The sequence below is a fragment of the Misgurnus anguillicaudatus genome, chromosome 15, assembly GCF_027580225.2.
Source record: "Misgurnus anguillicaudatus chromosome 15, ASM2758022v2, whole genome shotgun sequence".
Classification (NCBI taxonomy): domain Eukaryota; kingdom Metazoa; phylum Chordata; class Actinopteri; order Cypriniformes; family Cobitidae; genus Misgurnus; species Misgurnus anguillicaudatus.
The window spans coordinates 17,644,467-17,663,422 of record NC_073351.2 but is presented as its reverse complement, the minus strand read 5'-3'; the positions used below and the strand labels follow the sequence as shown (position 1 = coordinate 17,663,422).

At 36.2% G+C, this 18,956-nt stretch overlaps 1 protein-coding gene across 14 annotated transcripts in view; it reads left to right on the top strand.

The window, feature by feature from the left end:
- ryr1b (ryanodine receptor 1b (skeletal)) overlaps positions 1 to 18,956 on the top strand; it is a 123,893-nt gene that overhangs the window by 6,204 nt on the left and 98,733 nt on the right. For 10 of the 14 annotated variants that reach the window (XM_073853492.1, XM_073853495.1, XM_073853498.1 and 7 more), the window contains 3 exons: positions 14,221 to 14,340; positions 14,485 to 14,586; positions 16,893 to 16,913. In XM_073853492.1, coding sequence (XP_073709593.1) covers positions 14,221 to 14,340; positions 14,485 to 14,586; positions 16,893 to 16,913 — 243 coding nt within the window. The remainder of the gene's footprint in view (positions 1 to 14,220; positions 14,341 to 14,484; positions 14,587 to 16,892; positions 16,914 to 18,956) is intronic. The other 4 variants (XM_073853505.1, XM_073853504.1, XM_073853503.1 and 1 more) reach the window with 1 other exon arrangement.

Here is an 18,956-nt window from a genome sequence, read left to right as displayed (position 1 = left end):
TCATTTGTCTTGCAGAATCATGCCAGCAAAAGTAGACTCAGAAGACCACTATTGCGCTCTATTATGTGAATGTTTGTGAAGAGTACTCAAAGCTCCAAATAAATCGTACTTGTGTCATTTTATCAAGAAGCTTCTTAAAGTTTCACATTAGGATGAATTTTAAAGAATATTGAAGGAGTTCACCTATAATCTGGGCTTTTATTGGCTGATTTGTCTTTAATATTCAGTCTAAAGCTCTATTCGGACGGGATTAGTTTATAGGGGGACCTCTGAGAAAATCGTGCTTCTCAGAGGTCCTCTGTGTTTTTAATCCCGTCCGAATCGGCCATGTCTGTGTTTTTCTCTGACGACCTCCGTAAGAATTCCAGAGCAATTTACCTACTGTTTTTCGCCGAACTCAGGGGTCCTCTGAGAAATTTAATCCCGTCCGAATGCAAATGTCTTTCCTCAATTATTTGGACTACGAAACTTTGGGAGATTATTTTTTAATGTCTGTTCTTTGATATTAGTTAAAAATATTTTTTTTTGATAATTTCACTGTTTTTCCACATTATCGGCTCATATCTTAAAATAGAACGTTGCGACTTCCGACTCATTTAGCCAGAGCTGGTCACATATAAAGAAGTGATATGTATAGAAAACCCCTGAAACGTCAGCTGGACCTGTAATCGAAAAAACTTTCCGAAACTTGTACGAACCCTGGCGAAGTGCATTCGGCACAGAAATACTCTGTAACACGCCCAACTGCTTTTTTGACACTTTGCCTACGTTTAGCATCATCAGGAAACAACTCTATAACTGTGTTAATAAGTCAGAATGCATGAAATATAATTGTTAGAGCATCACATAAGCAGAGCTGTTGCATTATCTATACATAATATCTATGGCTTGAATTACTGATCCACTCGTTCAGTTGTGCGGATGTGATTGGTCAGATGTTGTGACGTAGGAAAGGATTTCAAACAGCGGGAATGAGAATGTCTTTGAAAAACTCAAATTTTATGAGGAAAATATTTAGCAATGTTTTCTTTTTTTTTTTGAATGATGAATTTGCACATGGACATATACAACAATAAAAACCTGATTTTCACCACAAGGTGACTTTAAGATTATGTTACATTAATCAGAAGACCTGTAATGACCGAATGTTCACTGCTTCTGATATAATGAACCAAATGCTTACTTTTCTCAATTAAATTTGTACAGTCATGACTGACTCATGAAATTGCAGATGTGATTAAGTGCCTCAGATGTTTTCAACAGATGATGAAACTTCATCAGCCATAAGAAACTGAAACTTCACCGTTTTCTATTAGTGCCTCTCATGATCTCTTGGGGCAATTAAAGGTGGGACAGTGAAGTTAAGTTTAAATAACTGGGACTTTTTATCACGCCATCTTTAGTTTATAAGCTTATATCAAAACAGATAATCTTTCAACTTTCTCAGATGAATTATTGGTGAATTTGAAGACTAAGGCACAATCCTTACTTTTTAGCTATATAATTTTATACTTTTTTCCCACCAATCTTCACATTTTCAAGATAAAATGTGTGATTTTTGCACTAATAGGTACACCAAGCAAAACTGCAAAATAACGCGTCATATGTTATTAATGGATGAAGCCGTTTTTTTCCTGCCTCAAACCCATGCAATTGATTAAGCCAATGTTGTTATGTTTTTAACCCAGCATTTTTTCAGAGTGTACGTATACAAGTTGCCATTTTTGTGAGAACAGTTTTTCGTTTCTGTGACTTTCTTTGGTACTTTGCGTAAACAGGTTTCAATGAGTGAAATAGTTGTAGGTGGGATATTGTAGTCTATGAACCATTGGTTGGCTTTGACTGTTGGCTGTGGGATCAGAGACTCCTCTGCCCTCAATGAGCCTCTGAACTATCTGCCAGTCAGCATTCGAAGGGAATGTGAGAATGACAGGTGCACTCACCCAAAATAGCAATGCTGAGGAGTGGGGGAAGGCCCACGGACGAGCGAGTGTGTGTGTGTGTGTGTGTGTGTGTGTGTGTGTGTGTGTGTGTGTGTGTGTGTGTGTGTGTGTGTGTGTGTGTGTGAGAAAGAGAGAGAGAGAGAGAGGTATAAAGATGGGTGAAATTAAATGGAATCACCAAAATATGTAGAGATGCTACAGTAGAGAGTTGTGATGTTTCTGTGAGTGTTTTCTTCTTGAATAAAAAACAGTGAAGAAATTAAACAGAGGTGTGGAGTTTGAAGGAGAAATCCTGTGTATCTTCAGTGGACCCAAAAAGTATTAGGTGACACTTATGGCACACTTTGGAGTATAAATGTAAACGTAAATATCAATCTCATTGGTGTTTACAGTATATAATGAATAAAAGCACAAACATTCTTCAGACATTTCACTTTCACAAATAGACATAACATTTTTAAAAGGAGATGAAATAAATTTGGACACTTTTGTGATTTTTAAGCATTATTAGAACAGGTCCATATTTAATGTAATGCAAGGGCAAAACCCTTTAAAATAGCCCTTAATATGTGGGTGATTCTCACGAAAACTTGGTTTTAAAAATGTCAAGCATGAAAATGTAAATATTTCTTTAATTTATTTTTTTTCACAGCATAAATTGAAAAACAATTTATGGAGTATATTGGAACTTTAATTTAAAAACTTTTACTTATCATTTAACACTTTTTGTAACATAATTTAAAATATTAGTCCTAAAAAATCTCATTACCGCAACAGTCAGAAAACATCAACACTGACATATTTTCAAAATGACATGACAAACCTGAAAGAACATAATTTGGAGATTCTGCACATGCATTTAAAATCAAAGTATTATGCTTCTATTAATTAAATTAACATTTAATAAGCATCTGTTGCGGTAATGATAATCAAAATGTCGTGTAAGCATTCTGACAAGACAATATTTCAAATTAACTTTAAACTGTAACTGGTCCATGTGCTTGGTCACTCAAAATCAAACTTTATTAAAATTCTGTATGTGTGCTTAAACTGTTCTCAAAAAATGTTGCGGAGGATGAGAAGAACATCAGGCATGGACACATCATTTTCCTAATTTTTCTTCATTATTATTATACATGAATATTCAGTAAATATTTTTTCTGTCATCTAAAGTAGTCTAGCAAAACATCCATTTATTTTTTTTCTTAATATTTTTGTGTTAATTTGATTAAATTACAACATAACGCATGTTCAAACACAGCCGGACACATTGCGGTAATGAGAATTTCAGCAGAAAATGAAATAAAATTTCCAATAATAAATTCTTATGTTGAAATCACACATTGTGCAAGGAAGAACACAGTATTGTGTTAATTCTGATGCTTTTTAATGTTACTATATTACACATTTTAAAGCTAAAATCATTAGTGCCGTGGTGTTTCAATAGTTTCGTGAGAATCACCCATGTACAGAAATGTATACATTTGGTATCAATATGTACCTCTGAGGTACTAATATGAGCTAGGGATGGGCGATATGGCCTAAAATCCATATTGCGTTATACATTGCAGCCTCTTGCGATAGCGATATGTATTGCGATATAATAATTTCAATAGACACACTCTACAGCAGGGGTGTCCAGACTTTTTTGTGTGGTGATCTACTTTTAAAATGATAAAGCCGACAAGATCTATCTGCTAAAAAACACAGTTAATTATTTTAGAACGCTAAACACTTTAAATGCTTGTGGGGACTAAACTGCATATATATACAATTACTAGACCATAATGCCAATTTTGCGCGTGGAGCAGGAGTTAACTTATGTAACTTATGGCTTAAATCCAAAAAATAGATGTTGCATCTGTCTTTTTCACGAGTTCCTCTGTTTCGCTGACACTTTCATCCATGTTTATTCGGCTGCAGCTTGTGGCTCTAAAGTTCGCGGGTAGATTGTGTCATCAACACGCATTATCGCGATAGTGCAATAGATTTAAAATCTCTATCGTATGCCAATTTTCTATCGTTTATATTGCATATCGTTTATATTGCCCATCCCTAATATGAGCCCTTTATGCCCAAAGCTGTACTGAAAGAGTACCACCCCTAAGACATTTGGCCATTTTTACAGTGTAGGACACCTGTGCAAACTTGAGGGTTATAGCTTAAAGGAAAACACCACTTTTTCAATATTTTACTATGTTCTTACCTCAACTTAGACAAATTCATGCCTAACTTTATTTAATGCGTACACTTAATCTTTGTACAGCGGGTTGTGGATGTGTTAGCATTTAGCCTAGCCCCATTCATTCCTTAGGATCCAAACAGGGATTAATTTAGAAGGCACCAAACATTTCCATGTTTTCCCTATTTAAAGACTGTTACATGAGTAGTTACATGAGTAAGTATGATGGCACAAAAGAAACAAATGAGAAGTATATTGTATGGCAGAAGAGCACTTAGTTTGCAGCACTTCGACCTAGGCGCACAGTAACATCATCACTCCTGACTACTCCCCCTCTTGCTCAAACTTCCATCAATATTACTGGGCACGAGGTCAAAGTGTTATAAACTAAGTGCTCTTCCGCTGTACAATATAGTTCTTATTTTTATCTGCTTAAAAAATCGCCACCTTTTATTTTGTGCCACCATACTTACTTGTGTAACTACTCATGTTACAGTCTCCAAATAGGGAAAACATGGACATGTTTGGTGGCTTCAAAATTCATCCCTGTTTGGATCCTAAGGAATGAATGGGGCTAGGCTAAATGCTAACACATTCACGATGCACTGTACAAAGTGTACGCACTGAAAAAAGATAGGTTCTAAATTGAGGTAAGAACAGTAGTAAAAATAGTAGTAAAAATATTGAAAAACAATAAACAATTTTCCTTTAAACAATTAGCATATTTTGATATCTAATACTTGAAAAGCTTTCAGTGTACATAGCATATTTTTAGAGCATATTCAGAATAATTGTATTCTTCTTTTTTCTGTTTTCTTTAAAGCAGCCCACCTATGAATTCAGCATCTTAAAACAGTCTACACTCTAAAAATTGCTGGGTTGTTTTTAACCCAGGGCTGGGTCACTATTGGACAGAACACACTGCTGGGTTAAAATGACCCAACTGCTGGGTTGTTTTAACCCAATTGCTGGGTTATTGTCAATCAACCATCTTGAAACAACCCAGCAGTTGGGTTAAAATAACCCAGCAGTTGGGTCATTTTAACCCGGCAGTGTGTTCTGTCCAATAGTGACCCAGCCCTGGGTTAAAAACAACCCAGCATTTTTTAGAGTGTATAGTACAGCTGTCTGCTTCCTGTCTGTTCCTATATAATGTTTTAAAATGGTGCCAGTCATTAAAGCACTGACACTGCTGTGTTTTGTTGTGCTTTTCACCTGCTGTGGTTTGTAGTGAGTGATAGCTCGTGAAATGACTTCTTGCAGTTCGGTGTGCTATCCAATCCCAGTCAACTGGGCTACAGGGACTGTTATGACATACTTGCGCACACATTGCTCTGATGCTAGAAAACATGCGGCTCTTGAAAGGTATCTTATTACTTGAGGCGCTATTACCTGCGGCATAGAGCCCAACAAACAAACCAGTGCTTGCATCAGTGCTTGGTTATTTATTTTATGGTCTTTTTGAGATATTGTTGGACTTTATTTGTAAGTAGCCTTAAGTGGCCGGAAAGGTAGATTGCGTATTTTTGGGACATTAGTGGCATAAAATGTAATTGTAAAAATAATGACCTGCCCATTGGCCAATGTTCGAATAGGTATTCCTATTTGGTGTAATTTGGTTTTACAATTGGTTAAGTCAGTATAGTGAGGTAATCTTCAGTTGCGCTAACAAACAGAGCAACTATGAATGTTTTTTGCATAGTTATCTCATATCGGATATTAATCTGGTACAGTATATGGACTAAAATTGAGTTTTGTTGCTGCCTGTCTGTGACTGTGCCAGAACAAAAGGGATAGTACCTTTTAAAGGTGCCTTTATGCCTTTAAATATGCATTGAAATAATATGTTATTAAAACAGGAATACCGTGGTCCTTAAACTAGGTACTGGTAGCTTTGGCACTCTGTGCAGGTGCCAAGTCCGTTTGGACAATGAAATCTGCATCTCCATAAAGTTAGTCACCAGCAGGAAGCATGAAGTGTTCTAAAACTTCCTGGTATACTGCTGCATTGACGTTGGACCTCAGAAAACACAGTGGACCAACACCAGCAGATGACATGGCACCCCAAACCATCACTGACTGTGGAACGTGGATTGTGTGCCTCTCTTCCTCCAGAATCTGGGACTCTGATTTCCAAAGGAAATGCAAAAATTACTTTCATCAGAGAACATAACTTTGGACCACTCAGCAGCAGTCCAGTCCTTTTTGTCTTTGAGAAGCTTCTGATGATGTCTGTTGTTCAAGAGTGGCTTGACACAAGGAATGCGACAGCTGAAACCCATGTCTCTCATACGTCTGTGCGTATTGGTTCTTGAAACACTGACTCTAGCTGCAGTCCACTCTTTCTGAATCTCCCCCACATTTTTGAATGGGTTTTGTTTGACAATCCTCTCCAGGGTGCGGTTATCCCTTTTGCTTGTACACTTTTTTCTACCACATCTTTTCCTTCCCTTCGCCTCTTTATTAATGTGCTTGGACACAGAGCACTGTGAACAGCCAGCCTCTTTTGCAATTACATTGTGTCTTGCCCTCCTTGTGCAAGGTGTCAATGGTCGTCTTTTGGACAACTGTCAAGTCAGCAGTCTTCCCCATGATTGTGTAGCCTGCAGAACTACACTGAGAGACCATTTAAAGGCCTTTGCAGGTGTTTTGAGTTAATTAGTTAATTAATTTTCTGAGATACTGAAATTGGGATTTTCCTTAGTTGTCAGTTATAATCATCAAAATTGAAGGAAATAAACATTTGAAATATATCAGTCTGTGTGCAATGAATGAATATAATATACAAGTTTCACTTTTTGGAGGCTGTATCAGATGCGGAATTTAAAGAAATAGTCAATTGTTTAGAGATTGTTAATGGACATTTCTCAGTGGTAAGTTTGTGTTTTTTTCAGTATAGACCTGTAAAACGTAACTGTAACTGAACTTCAGCCTAAGCGTTAGCATATAGCATTAGCTAGAATATAGCGCTTACTCAGCAGTCACAACTTTGTTTTTAGCATTGTAACAACATTGTACTTAATTTAAAGTAATTTAATGTTGGGGGTGTACATCTCCACTGTAAAGTCACAGTTGGTGTTATGTTGTGATTGGCCTGTTTTCCAGCTGTCTTTTGCATGCACAGAGAATGATATAACAATCATGTTTAAGGCTCACAACATGTACAGAACTCTTATTATTCATTTATGCCTAGGTAATTACAGTTTAACAACTTACGGCACCTTTAAAATGTCCTAATATGTACCATTATGTACCTCTAAGGTACAAATATGCACATTTTAGGTACAAAAGTGTACTTTTTGAAAAGGTTCCACCCCAGTGACAACTTTTGTACCTTCTTGTACCTTTTTTTCTGAGAGTGTATATGCTTTTGTTATGCAAAAGGTATATACACACTTAAAAGTTACAGTCACTCTTACATAAAAACAACCACAAATATTTATTCATCATATACTACAGAGATTTTTGTCTGGTAGTTAGCAAGAAACTTTGTTCTTGCCAACAGGAAAACAATACCTGTGACCCTCATAAATACCACAGTGGCTATGGGACTGCTGCCAGCCCACCTAGAGATGAAGTGACATTTTATATTGGGATACATTAGCAGGTGGTCCCAACAGTAAAGAGTGATGAGCCTTTATAGTTCAGGTTACTCGGGGCAGACAAAAGTATTTTAAAAAGGGACAGCCTTTTATACACAGCTTCTTCGTATTGATACTTTGTGTCATGTTTTTCTCTCCTGTGCTAATCCACCCACATCATCCCTCCATCCATCATTGTCGCAGTGATGGGAATTGGCATGAAATGGTCTTTATCAGCGAACTAAAGGAGAAGGGGATTCCCCACACTTTTTTTAATACTAAACCCTGTTGTGTGGCGTATGAAGCATTTTTGCATTTCCTCCTGATGTTTGTTTATGTAGTGCCTCCAATGATAATGTGTTTGTTGTCATTGAAGGGTTTGGGGTGATTGCTGTGTTTGTCTCACTCTTTTAATGACTTTTAATGTTATTCCGTAGTCACTGCAAAGTAGTAGTGACTACTGTATGTGTCATAAAATACACTTTATAATGTTTTCCAGTCATTGCAGTTTTCCTATTCTAGCAACTGTTAATATCGGCATCCACAGAGGCCAACTATTGAGGCCGTGTCGTGCGTTTCTCATACTGTGATCTGAAAAGACTTTCTAGCCCAGTAACACCCCCACGTTCCCCTGACCTCACTGAGATCTTTGCGTAATCGAGTGGTGGTGAAGCACCTGTGCCTCTCACACATTTTGACGCCCACAGGTGCCGCAGAAGTTCTGGAAACACACTTTGGGCTCTTCAGAGCAGCGCTAGAAACAATTATTCAACACAGTCTCAAAAGCAGCTGTGTCAGCTCACTGTGTGTCCACACTAAAGGACTGCTGTTGCAGCCAGCCAGTTCTTTTCATATTCTGAAATTATTCTTTGCATGTATGCATCAATATTGTCAGAACTGTGTATGGTTGGTTTTTATCAATAGTTTTTTAACATAGATGTACTTGCGTTTCCACTTAAACACAGTACAAACAGCATCTGGCAGTCATGTTAGTTTTTAAGTAGCCTCTTTCACACAGTAATTTCTGTAATTTACCATGAATTTACCAGAATGACTTTTCCAGTAAATACAAGAATGTGCTATTAACACACACAACAACGCCCTTTATGTCTTTTTACCAGTAAGAAATCATTCACACATCCATACCAAAATACCTGTAAACTCTGTTTCGAGGTCGATTTTGTGTTGTAAACAATGTTGCGTTATGACTTATATCTGTGGTCCGTGTGACTTCAAACTGAACTACCTGCTCCTAAAAAATTGACAGTCATGTCTAAACATAAAGCTAGAAGTATCTATCTATCTATCAGCTTTTTGCTTAAAATTGGGTGTTTTTGAAGAAACCTTCATATGTTTGAGAGGTGATTACAAGAGAACGAATGAAGGTAGGATGAAACGGTTTTTTATGTTTGAAAGCAGAGGGTCTGTTCTTTCATCTGCTATATTGTTTGTTTATATATTTAAAGAAGAACATTTTCTGGAAGGCATTAAACTTTTGTGAAAATCATGAAAAATGATGGCGCTGACTGGCAACTTTTTTTTAAATGCTGGCGGGGAAAGAGTTATTATTTGAGTTACTTTCTTGAAAAGTAATGCAAGTTACTTTTAAGTTTAATTAATTCGATTTAAAAAATAATAATGTACTGAATTAACCTGACATAGTCACGTAGAATTACGCAGTCTATGCGTGCGCGCATGAGCAGGAACTGTTTGAGTCAGAAACGGAGATGGCAGGCCACAGCTTGACATTTTTCAGATGGATATATACAATTTCTGAATGAAAAACGTCTCAGTCATAAAAAACACCTGCAAGGCCTGAAAGAAATCAAGCCTCAGCCAAGTAAGAAAAAGTAGCGCAAAAGTAACTTAAAAGTAACTTAAAAGTAACTTAAAAGTAACTTAAAAGCAGAGTTGTATAGTACTTAAGTATTTTTACTTTCTACATAAAAGTACATTTTCAATTATTCGTATTTTATTAGTGTTTTTCTTTGGAAAACAAACATTCCAAAACATTATCATAATTTTTACTCCACTACATTTCATAATTTCAAATTTTTGGTTTATATTTAATATTTAAGTACATTAAACATCTAGTAATTTTTTGTACTTTTACTTAAGTAAAAACTATTTTCGTACTTTTACTCAAGAAAGTAAAAGTACACATTTTTTATGTAATTAGGCATTAAATCAATTTTAATATGCAATATATAATGAATACACAGTATGATTTTATGCTTTAGAATGTAGTGAACATTTTTTATAAAGAAAAGTACATTTTTTCCCAAGACAAACACTCTGATAAAGCATAGATGCTTGGAAAATGTAACTAAAATACTTAAGTATTATACACCTCTGCTTAAAAGTAACGTAAGTATTACTTTCCATGAAAAGTAACGCAATTAGTAACTTTTTTGTGGAGTAATTTAATATTGTAATGCATTACTTTTAAAAGTAACTTTCCCCAAAACTGCCCAAGATATGCATTTAATTGTGTTGCAATGCGCATGCGTCGAACGTCTGCATACACATAGGAGCAGTGGCGACTCGTGAATGCTCATCCGAGGGGCACAAATTCAAAATATGTCTTCGGAGTGTCATTTGTGTTGCACATGTGTGTAGCCCGTCATGTGTGTGGTTCATAATTTCAAAATATGTGTTTGTTGCTTCATGTGAACCATGTGCATCTTGTGTTTTGTCAAAATAAGTGCCTGCTGCACACGGGTCAAACCGTTTATGATAAAAGAGACGCTCACGTTCACAAAATACACGCAAGACACTTCCTTAACACTAAACTCTGATTACGCATGATATTATGCGAGTATCTGGCAAACACATGCGTCTCTTTTATCATAAACCCTTTAGACGCGTCTGCAGCAGGCACTTATTTTGACAAGACATGTGATACATAGGATCACTCCACGCGCAGTACACATATTTTGAAATTATGAACTACACACATGACGGGCTACATGCATGTTGTGACAAACTTTGCATCGTGCACCCTCGAAAAAAGAAGTCAACGGCCGCCACTGCGTACGACTCAAATAAACTATTCTTGGCAAGGGTGTGCGTTTGACCGTGCGTAAAAAACAGACCATACTCCAGACTTAAGGCCTTACGGAGAGTGTGCAAAGGACTTGGGCAATTCGACAAATTGTAACCTGTTATCATTTTCCACTGCGAAAAACCTTTTGTGCAGTACACGTTTTTCTGGATGTAAAATGTTGTTTATAAAACCATAAAGCCTGATGAGGGCCAGTTTAGGAACCCTCATTTTTAAGATTGTATAGATAAGTCATGAATATTTTAGTCACATTTTTGGAAGAGAGATCTGTAGACATCCTAAATGTATATTTTTTGGCTCTAGCTGTCACTGGGGCAGTACCCTTAATGTACTATTCAGGTCTTAATGTGTACCATTTAGGTATAGACATGTATAGACTCTGAGGTACTATTATGATCTCTTTAGGTTATAAGCTATATTTTTTGAAACGGTAATGCCCCAAGGAAAGCAAGGGGACATTTTTTTATATATTTTCGGCAGTGCACTAGGATATATGCCCCTAAATCTAAAAAATAAAGTCACAAAACTTCAACACTGGTTTCATGTAATGTTTAAAAGTGTTTAAGGTAGTATTGCAATGAGTCAAGACCTAAATGTAGTTTGACTGTAATCTTATACCTGTCCTAACTGGCAAAATAAGCCTGCCATATCGAAGGCCTGCGTTCTCCGCCGGTGTTTATCCAAACCTTCCCGATTTTTCCCACACCCTTTGTTCACTGTAATCTGCATGAGCTCTGAAGCGTTTAAGCAACACATTAGCACTGATTGTTTGGTTTGTGTAGTATAAAGCATTCTGCATCTGCTAAATCCCCAAGCTGCTCTGGGCCTATTTATACAGAGATGAGCTAAGCCTGCAGATCATGGGTCTCTGTAGCAGCTCAACACGAGACCACCATATCAGACAGCAATGCCTCTAATTACTTTAGTGGTCGGTAATGTCATTATTGCTGGTTCAATTGATTCATTCATAAAAGGTTTGTACTATTTGATATTTGTTTTACCCAAATACATCTCCATCTGGTTTTAGATACTTCACTTGAATTATTTAGATCATTGGACACCCTGCACTCTGTGGTGGGCATTGAAAGTCCATTAGTCCACTAGCCTTTACTGTATATCAGTGTGTTTAGTTTCTTAGATTTGGCAGGTAGATAGACTGTAGTCTGTGTAGAGATTGGTATAATGATGGTATCAGCATCCTCATCCTCTTCTTTTTGTTTCACCTCTGAAAGTTCATGGACAGTTGTTATTCTTTCTCTTGGTCTGAAAATGGGCTTTCAATGAGTGTGACTCAGTGTTTTGCTGCTATAATATTAATAGCAGGGCGAAGTTTATGTACATTTACACACATACACTATCCACCTACTTCCACCAAGCTTGAGGCACTTACCTGGTTATATCTGTTTATCCTGCCCCATGTCAAGCAAAATAGTTTTGTACAATGTACAATATTTTATATTTATTAAATGTTTGTTTTGTTTTGCTGGAGCAGGTTGAAACAGTTCTTTACTGATTATAAAGATGAACTGTAACCGTGGAGTGCCTTATTTTAAATAAGCAGTGCTGCACATCTTTATTGTTGTCTAATTTAATATTAAATATTTTTTTATACAAGCAGCTTATATTGGACTGTCACATTTTATATATATATATGTCAAAGTTATTATATATATATATATATATATATATATATATATATATATATATATATATATATATATATATATATATATATATATATATATATATATATATATATAATAACTTTGACATTTTAGTATTCATTTTATTCATTTAGATAATTATGCAATTAGTGTTGGGCAAAGATTAATCACGATTAATTGCATACAAAATAAAAATACATTTTTGCATAATATATGTGTGTGTGCTGTGTGTAATTATTATTTATGTATATTTAAACACACACACACACATACATGTATACATTTCAGAATTTTTTATTTATATATATTTATATTTAAAAAATGTATATATAATATAGAAAAAATATAAATAATTATATATGTAAATGTTTCTTGAATACATACATGAATGTGTGTGTATTTATATTTACATAATAATTACACACAGAACACACTTGTATATTATGTTAAATTACTTTTATTTTATATGTGATTAATCGTGATTAAACTCGCCATGAAACAGAAGTAGCGATTGCCTTATTTTCCCCGTGGTGACGTATATCCGAATGAAACGGCTTCTGAAATGAAATAAGGCAGAGCCGGATTTGATTTGTCCATCGAGATCTGATTGGATCGTTTGAAGTTGGGTCGTGTTGCTATTGCTAATCGTTGCGATCTTCTCCTGGACCCCGCCAACCTGCCATACGACTGGAAGTGAAGAGAGATCCTTTTGAGGAGGGGAGGAGATTTGCATTTTTGATTAAAGATTATGAGCACACACAATTTTTTTTAAAAAATAATGAAGCTCACAGATAAGTCATTTGTTAATAATACCACAATATTAAAACATATATATATATATATATATATATATATATATATATATATATATATATATATATATATATAGTTTTTCATTTCAATTTCAGTGCGACTTTAATCTTTGCCCAGCACTAATTTTATTAATTAATTATTATTTATTTTACGATTTATTTTTTATTGATTATTTATGAAGGTTGGAAAATAACTTAAAAAGGATTGATACAACATTTCTGATTATTATGAAGCTATGAAGAATAGATAATTTGATACTTTGTGTGTACTGTACATTAAATAACACCTGCCCTTTAGATACGGGCAAGCTTTGTAACCAGTCGAATACTGATCTGCTTTCTGATTTGGGTGTTTTAAAGGATGGAGATTTTTTGAGGGCTCTGTGTCCTGCGGTGAACGAAGGATAGACTGTCCCTGTTTCTCTTTGCAGGGGAATATGGGTCAGAACATGCCTGCAAACAGTAAGACTCTGAAATATATAATGTAGAAAGGAATTAAATAAGAGGAAAGGGGCGAATGAGGCAGGAAGACAAATTCTGAGGTTTGAACAAAAAGTGCTGCTACAGTACAAAATTTTATTCCAGGGCACGTTGAAATATTAGCAAAGTGAAAGAGAGGTAAAAAATGAGGTAAAAATAAGGGAGAGATGAAGCACGTAGAGCGAGATACAGCCACATCATGAATCAGTATAGAGAGGACAGCTGAGAATGCTCAGTGACAGGTGGAGGGTGTTGGAAAGTGGGGTGTGTTCATTACTGTATTTACACTCCAGTGACAGATCAGCCTTTGTGTGTGTGTGTGTGTGTCTCACTAATCACTGTGTTATCATCAGACATATTTACACTATGAATAGGTATTTATTGTATTTGACTTCATTGTCACAAGTATTTATCACCTGTTTGTCTCATAGCTCTACTCAGTGTTTCACATTGTATCACTTTTCTTTTTTTCTCACAACCCCCTTTGACTGCAGGACGACCAAGTTGTGCTCCAGTGCAGTGCGAACGTTCAGAAGGAACAGATCAAGCTATGCCTTTCCTGTGAAGGGTTCGGGAACCGTCTGTGCTTTCTTGAGACAACGTCAAACGCCCAGGTACAGGCAAAAAAAATCATTGTACATTTTCTAATGTGCAGCGCCTAATTAAGTGAATTCCCTCTATAGACTTTATAATCTTTTCCATCAAGCATTAACTCAAAAATGAGTCTAAACATTTGTATGTTTTTGGGTTTTCTGCAGAATGTGCCGCCTGATCTGGCGATCTGTGCCTTTATACTGGAGCAGTCGCTGTCAGTACGAGCCTTACAGGAGATGCTGGCAAACACCGTGGAGATGAATGATGTAAGAGAAGTGATTGATACAGAGAGATGGAGAGGAAGCGTGGAGTGTGGGGAGGGGATTGTAAATAAAGGGTTGTATAATGATTTTAAATAACAGATGCTTCGTGCTTCATATTTGATCCTGGACCACAAAACCAGTCATAAGTTGCACAGGTATATTTGTTGCAATAGTCAACAATACATTGAAAAGGTAAAAATTATCATTAGGATATGAAGTACAGATCATGTTCCATGAAGATATTTTAGAAATTTCCATAAATATATAAACAAATTATTTATCATTAAAAATGTGTGTTGGTAAGGACTTAATTTGGACAACTTTTAATGCAATTTAATTTAATGCATTGTCTCAATATTTAGATTTTTTGCAGCCTCAGATTCTAGATTTTTAAATACCGTATTTTCCAGACTATAAGCCGCATCATTCAAAATGCATCATTAAGACGAAATAACATATATAAGTCACGTACAGTCGGAGTGGACTATATACGTCGCCGAAGAACAGACATTTAATCTGGAAAGGCAAGTTATTCAACTAAACAATAGCAGACAGAACAGCAGGCTGAATAGATGTTTGTACGTTAAAGTAATATTATCCGTTATTTAAACGATAAACCATAGCAAACAGAACTTACCTGGAAGGTTGAATAGGCTAAATTAACCAAACAAGGCAACTAGCGTGAAGTTCACATACTCGTCATTCCACATTACTGAATTTATTAAATTACATAAATACAGAAGCAGCATATGGCGGACCCTCGTGGCTGTAGGCGGTAATGTTGTCTCTTGCCTCATAAATGTCAAAATTAACTCATACTGACTTAAAAGGCGCACATGACTATACTGTTAGACGCAGCACCAGCCAAGATACGAAAAAAAGTGGCTTATAGACCGAAAAATACGGTAGTAATTTCGGCCGAATATTGTCCTATTCTAACAAACCATACATCATCTTATTTATTCAGCTTTCAGGTGATGTTATAAGCTCAATTAAAACAAAAATTGACCTTTAGGACTGGTTTTGTAGTCCAAGGTTACATATATCTGTGATGTAGGCTAGATTTTGAGGTCCAAAAGTGTCATTACTAAAATTACTTATTGTCAAAATAACAAATTTGCTGACATTTTTCATTAAAGGGATAGTTCACCCAAAAATGAAAATAATGTCATTAATGACTCACCCTCATGTCGTTCCAAACTCGTAAGACATCTGTTTACCTTCGGAACACAGTTTAAGATTTTTTAGGTTTAGTCCGAGAGCTTGTTGACCCTTCATTGAAAATCTACGTATGGTATACTGTCCATGTCCAGAAAGGTAATAATAAAAACCTCATCAAGTAGTCCATGTGGCATCAGTGGGTCAGTTAGAATGTGTTGTAGCATGGAAAATACATTTTGGTCAAAAAATAAAAAAAATTGTGAATTTATTCAGCATTTTGTTCTATTCCACGTCTGTTGTGAAGCGCATGCTCGAGTCACGTGACTGCAGTGACGCGGATGTGTTATCCTCAGACATGTTTGCGAAGTTTTTTTTTTCCAAAATTACAGTGTGCGTCTCTCTCAGACTGTAAACGAATCCTGGGAATACAAAAACACAGCTTGGGCGCACCAGATAACACGTCAGCCGGGTCGTACGCGTCACTGCAGTCACGTGACTTTAGTCTCGCGCATGTGCTTCACAACAGAAGCGGAAGAGAAGACAATGTTGAATAAAGTCGTAATTTTTGGATCAAAATGTATTTTCGATGCTTAAACACATTCTATTTGACCCACTGATGTCACATGGACTACTTTGATGATGTTTTTATTACCTTTCTGGACATGGACAGTACACCGTTAATAGATTTTCAATGGAGGGTCAGAAAGCTCCCAGACTAAATATTTTAAAACATTTTAAACTGTGTTCCGAAGATGAATGGATGTCTTACGAGTTTGGAACGACATGAGGGTGAGTCATTAATGACATTATTTTCATTTTTGGGTGAACTATCCCTTTAAATGAAAGCCTAAAACTTAATTCAGTGTTTTAAAAGATTTTCAATATGTTTCAATATTTTTCTATTATAAAATTTTGTAGTATATAAAATTAACAATTTTCCATTCAAACTCATTTCTTCATTTCACTTTTTTGTTTTATCTGCACCAGTCATCAACATTTTTTTGTTGTTGTTGCTTTTTTGGTTGGTCTGGTTTGTGACAATCAGAAGCATTAACATCTATTTCTGGCACAGATATGTTAGTGGAACTTAACTTCCTGTGCTTTTGTCTCTCTCCTGATCTTTCACCCTCTTTTTATGCCAACTTTAGGCAGTCGATTTGGATCAATGGGTATGTCTCATATCTCATACTGTATCGTATCTCTATTACTTTAAATCTCGGCATTCTTCCTAAATCTTCTCCTAAATCTACTCAGTTTCCAGTGTGGATGACATAATGTTGTAGTTCCTCTTTACACCTAAACCTTTACTTCTGTCTGACCTTTGACTGTTATCACCTCTTCTTTGTATGGTTTGGTTGGAGTTGAAAGTTCATTTGGCTTTCAAATGGCATTTCAATTGAGTGTGTATAAATGTCTACATTTGTAAGAGAGAGATAGAGAGAGAGAGAGATAAAAAAGAGAGAAAGAGAGAGAGGGAGCGAGAGAGCATTCCAGTGTGTAAGATGAGCTTAGTGCCAATGAATCCCGGGTATGGTTATAATCTTCAGCCTGTAAGATCAGCAAACAGGCCACAACATCAACACTTATCCCTAACCAACATGAAGTAGATCCAAACTAATCTGTGTAAGTTGATCATTTATTCAATTATTTTCCAAATTTCCTTTAGTTTTACCATATCCAATTTAATTCAGCTTTTGCATATTATTGCATACTGTTAATGGTCCCCCCCATGCCTCTCACATTCTCATTACATCTGCCCTTAATTTTATTTATTTAATAACACACCAAACGGACCGAGGGTGTCTGAATGCCCTGCTGAGCTCTGATAGCGTAGATGTTAACTGGGTGTTATTTAATGAGATAAAACACATCCGCCTTGGCTTTGGGGTCTGTAAACATGGGGCTTTTTCCTCAGCCATAGTTTTAATTATTGGGAAGCCAAATAAGAGTGGAACACAGCCCGGGGGGCGGGATGGGATTTGGTTATCGATGACAACAGGGGAATCTGACACCTGGTGAACTGAGAAGACTCTGAGCCACTGCTAATGTGGACAGACATGGAGGGAAACCAGGTGACCACAGCTGTTGTGGTGCGTTAAAGGATTAGTTCACCTAAAAATACCATCATCACTTATTCACCATCTTTCCTAAAAGCAGGAGTTCCCCAAAGCACAAAAAAGTTTGAATTTTAGTTCAGAAAATTATTGCTGAGCTCTTTCCTATGAGACATTCATGAGTATAGCAATATCTGATTCATGAACGAGTCATTCTTTTGAATCATTTGGTTGATCAGGTTTTCAAAACCCAGTATGTTAGATTAATTCATCAATAAGGGGTGCATTTCCCAAACAATGTCGTTAGTTGCTGCTGAACCACCGTAGTACGATGCATAGTTGTAAAAACTAACTATGGTAGCTAGCCATGAAAAAAATAGCAACCATATTGGTTCAACAGAATAGTAACAATAGCTTCTATAGCTAATAGCTCTAATGAATCTGTTCAGATTGATTTAATGTCAAATTATTGCTGTAAATAGCATACACTGTATCTGAAATCTCATTTTGTTATAATTTTATATTGTTATAATATTTCAAGATATTTCATTCATTCGCAAGTTTCCTTTTACGTCTCTCCTCCCAGAGATTCCCCAGGGTCTTAAAGCCTGTAGGGCTACACACATGCTCGCTCTTCAAAAACAGCGCTTTATTTCTGTTTACAAACTAATAGACGTGAAATGAAAGTTGCATCAGTGATGCGCGGGTCAATGTATAAACAACCTGCACCCGACCAACGTTTTCAACCAAACCGCCCGCCTGAAAATATTGTACCTGCCCCGCTATCTGGTCCGCATTAAAAGTAGTAATTGTTTAAAATAGTTAATTGGCATCTTGTTTTCAAACCACCCGTCCGACCGCCACCAGAATATCATAAAAAATATTTTTAGATGATCTCAACCGTGGGTAACCGCAGACACCCGCTCATTTTGGGTCAACCCGTGCATCACTGATTTGCATAAATTTAGAAAGATGGAATAGAATTCACTGCATGTTGCTTGCTTATTTTGTTTACAACTGTGATCAATGTAAGTCTACTTGTCATACTAACAAGGAACTATAGTTTAAACCACACAAGTTTGAGAATCTCCGCTCGAACAATGTTTTCGGGAAACGCCCGAATCATTGAACAACTATGCTGTAAGTTAACGTTGGAAC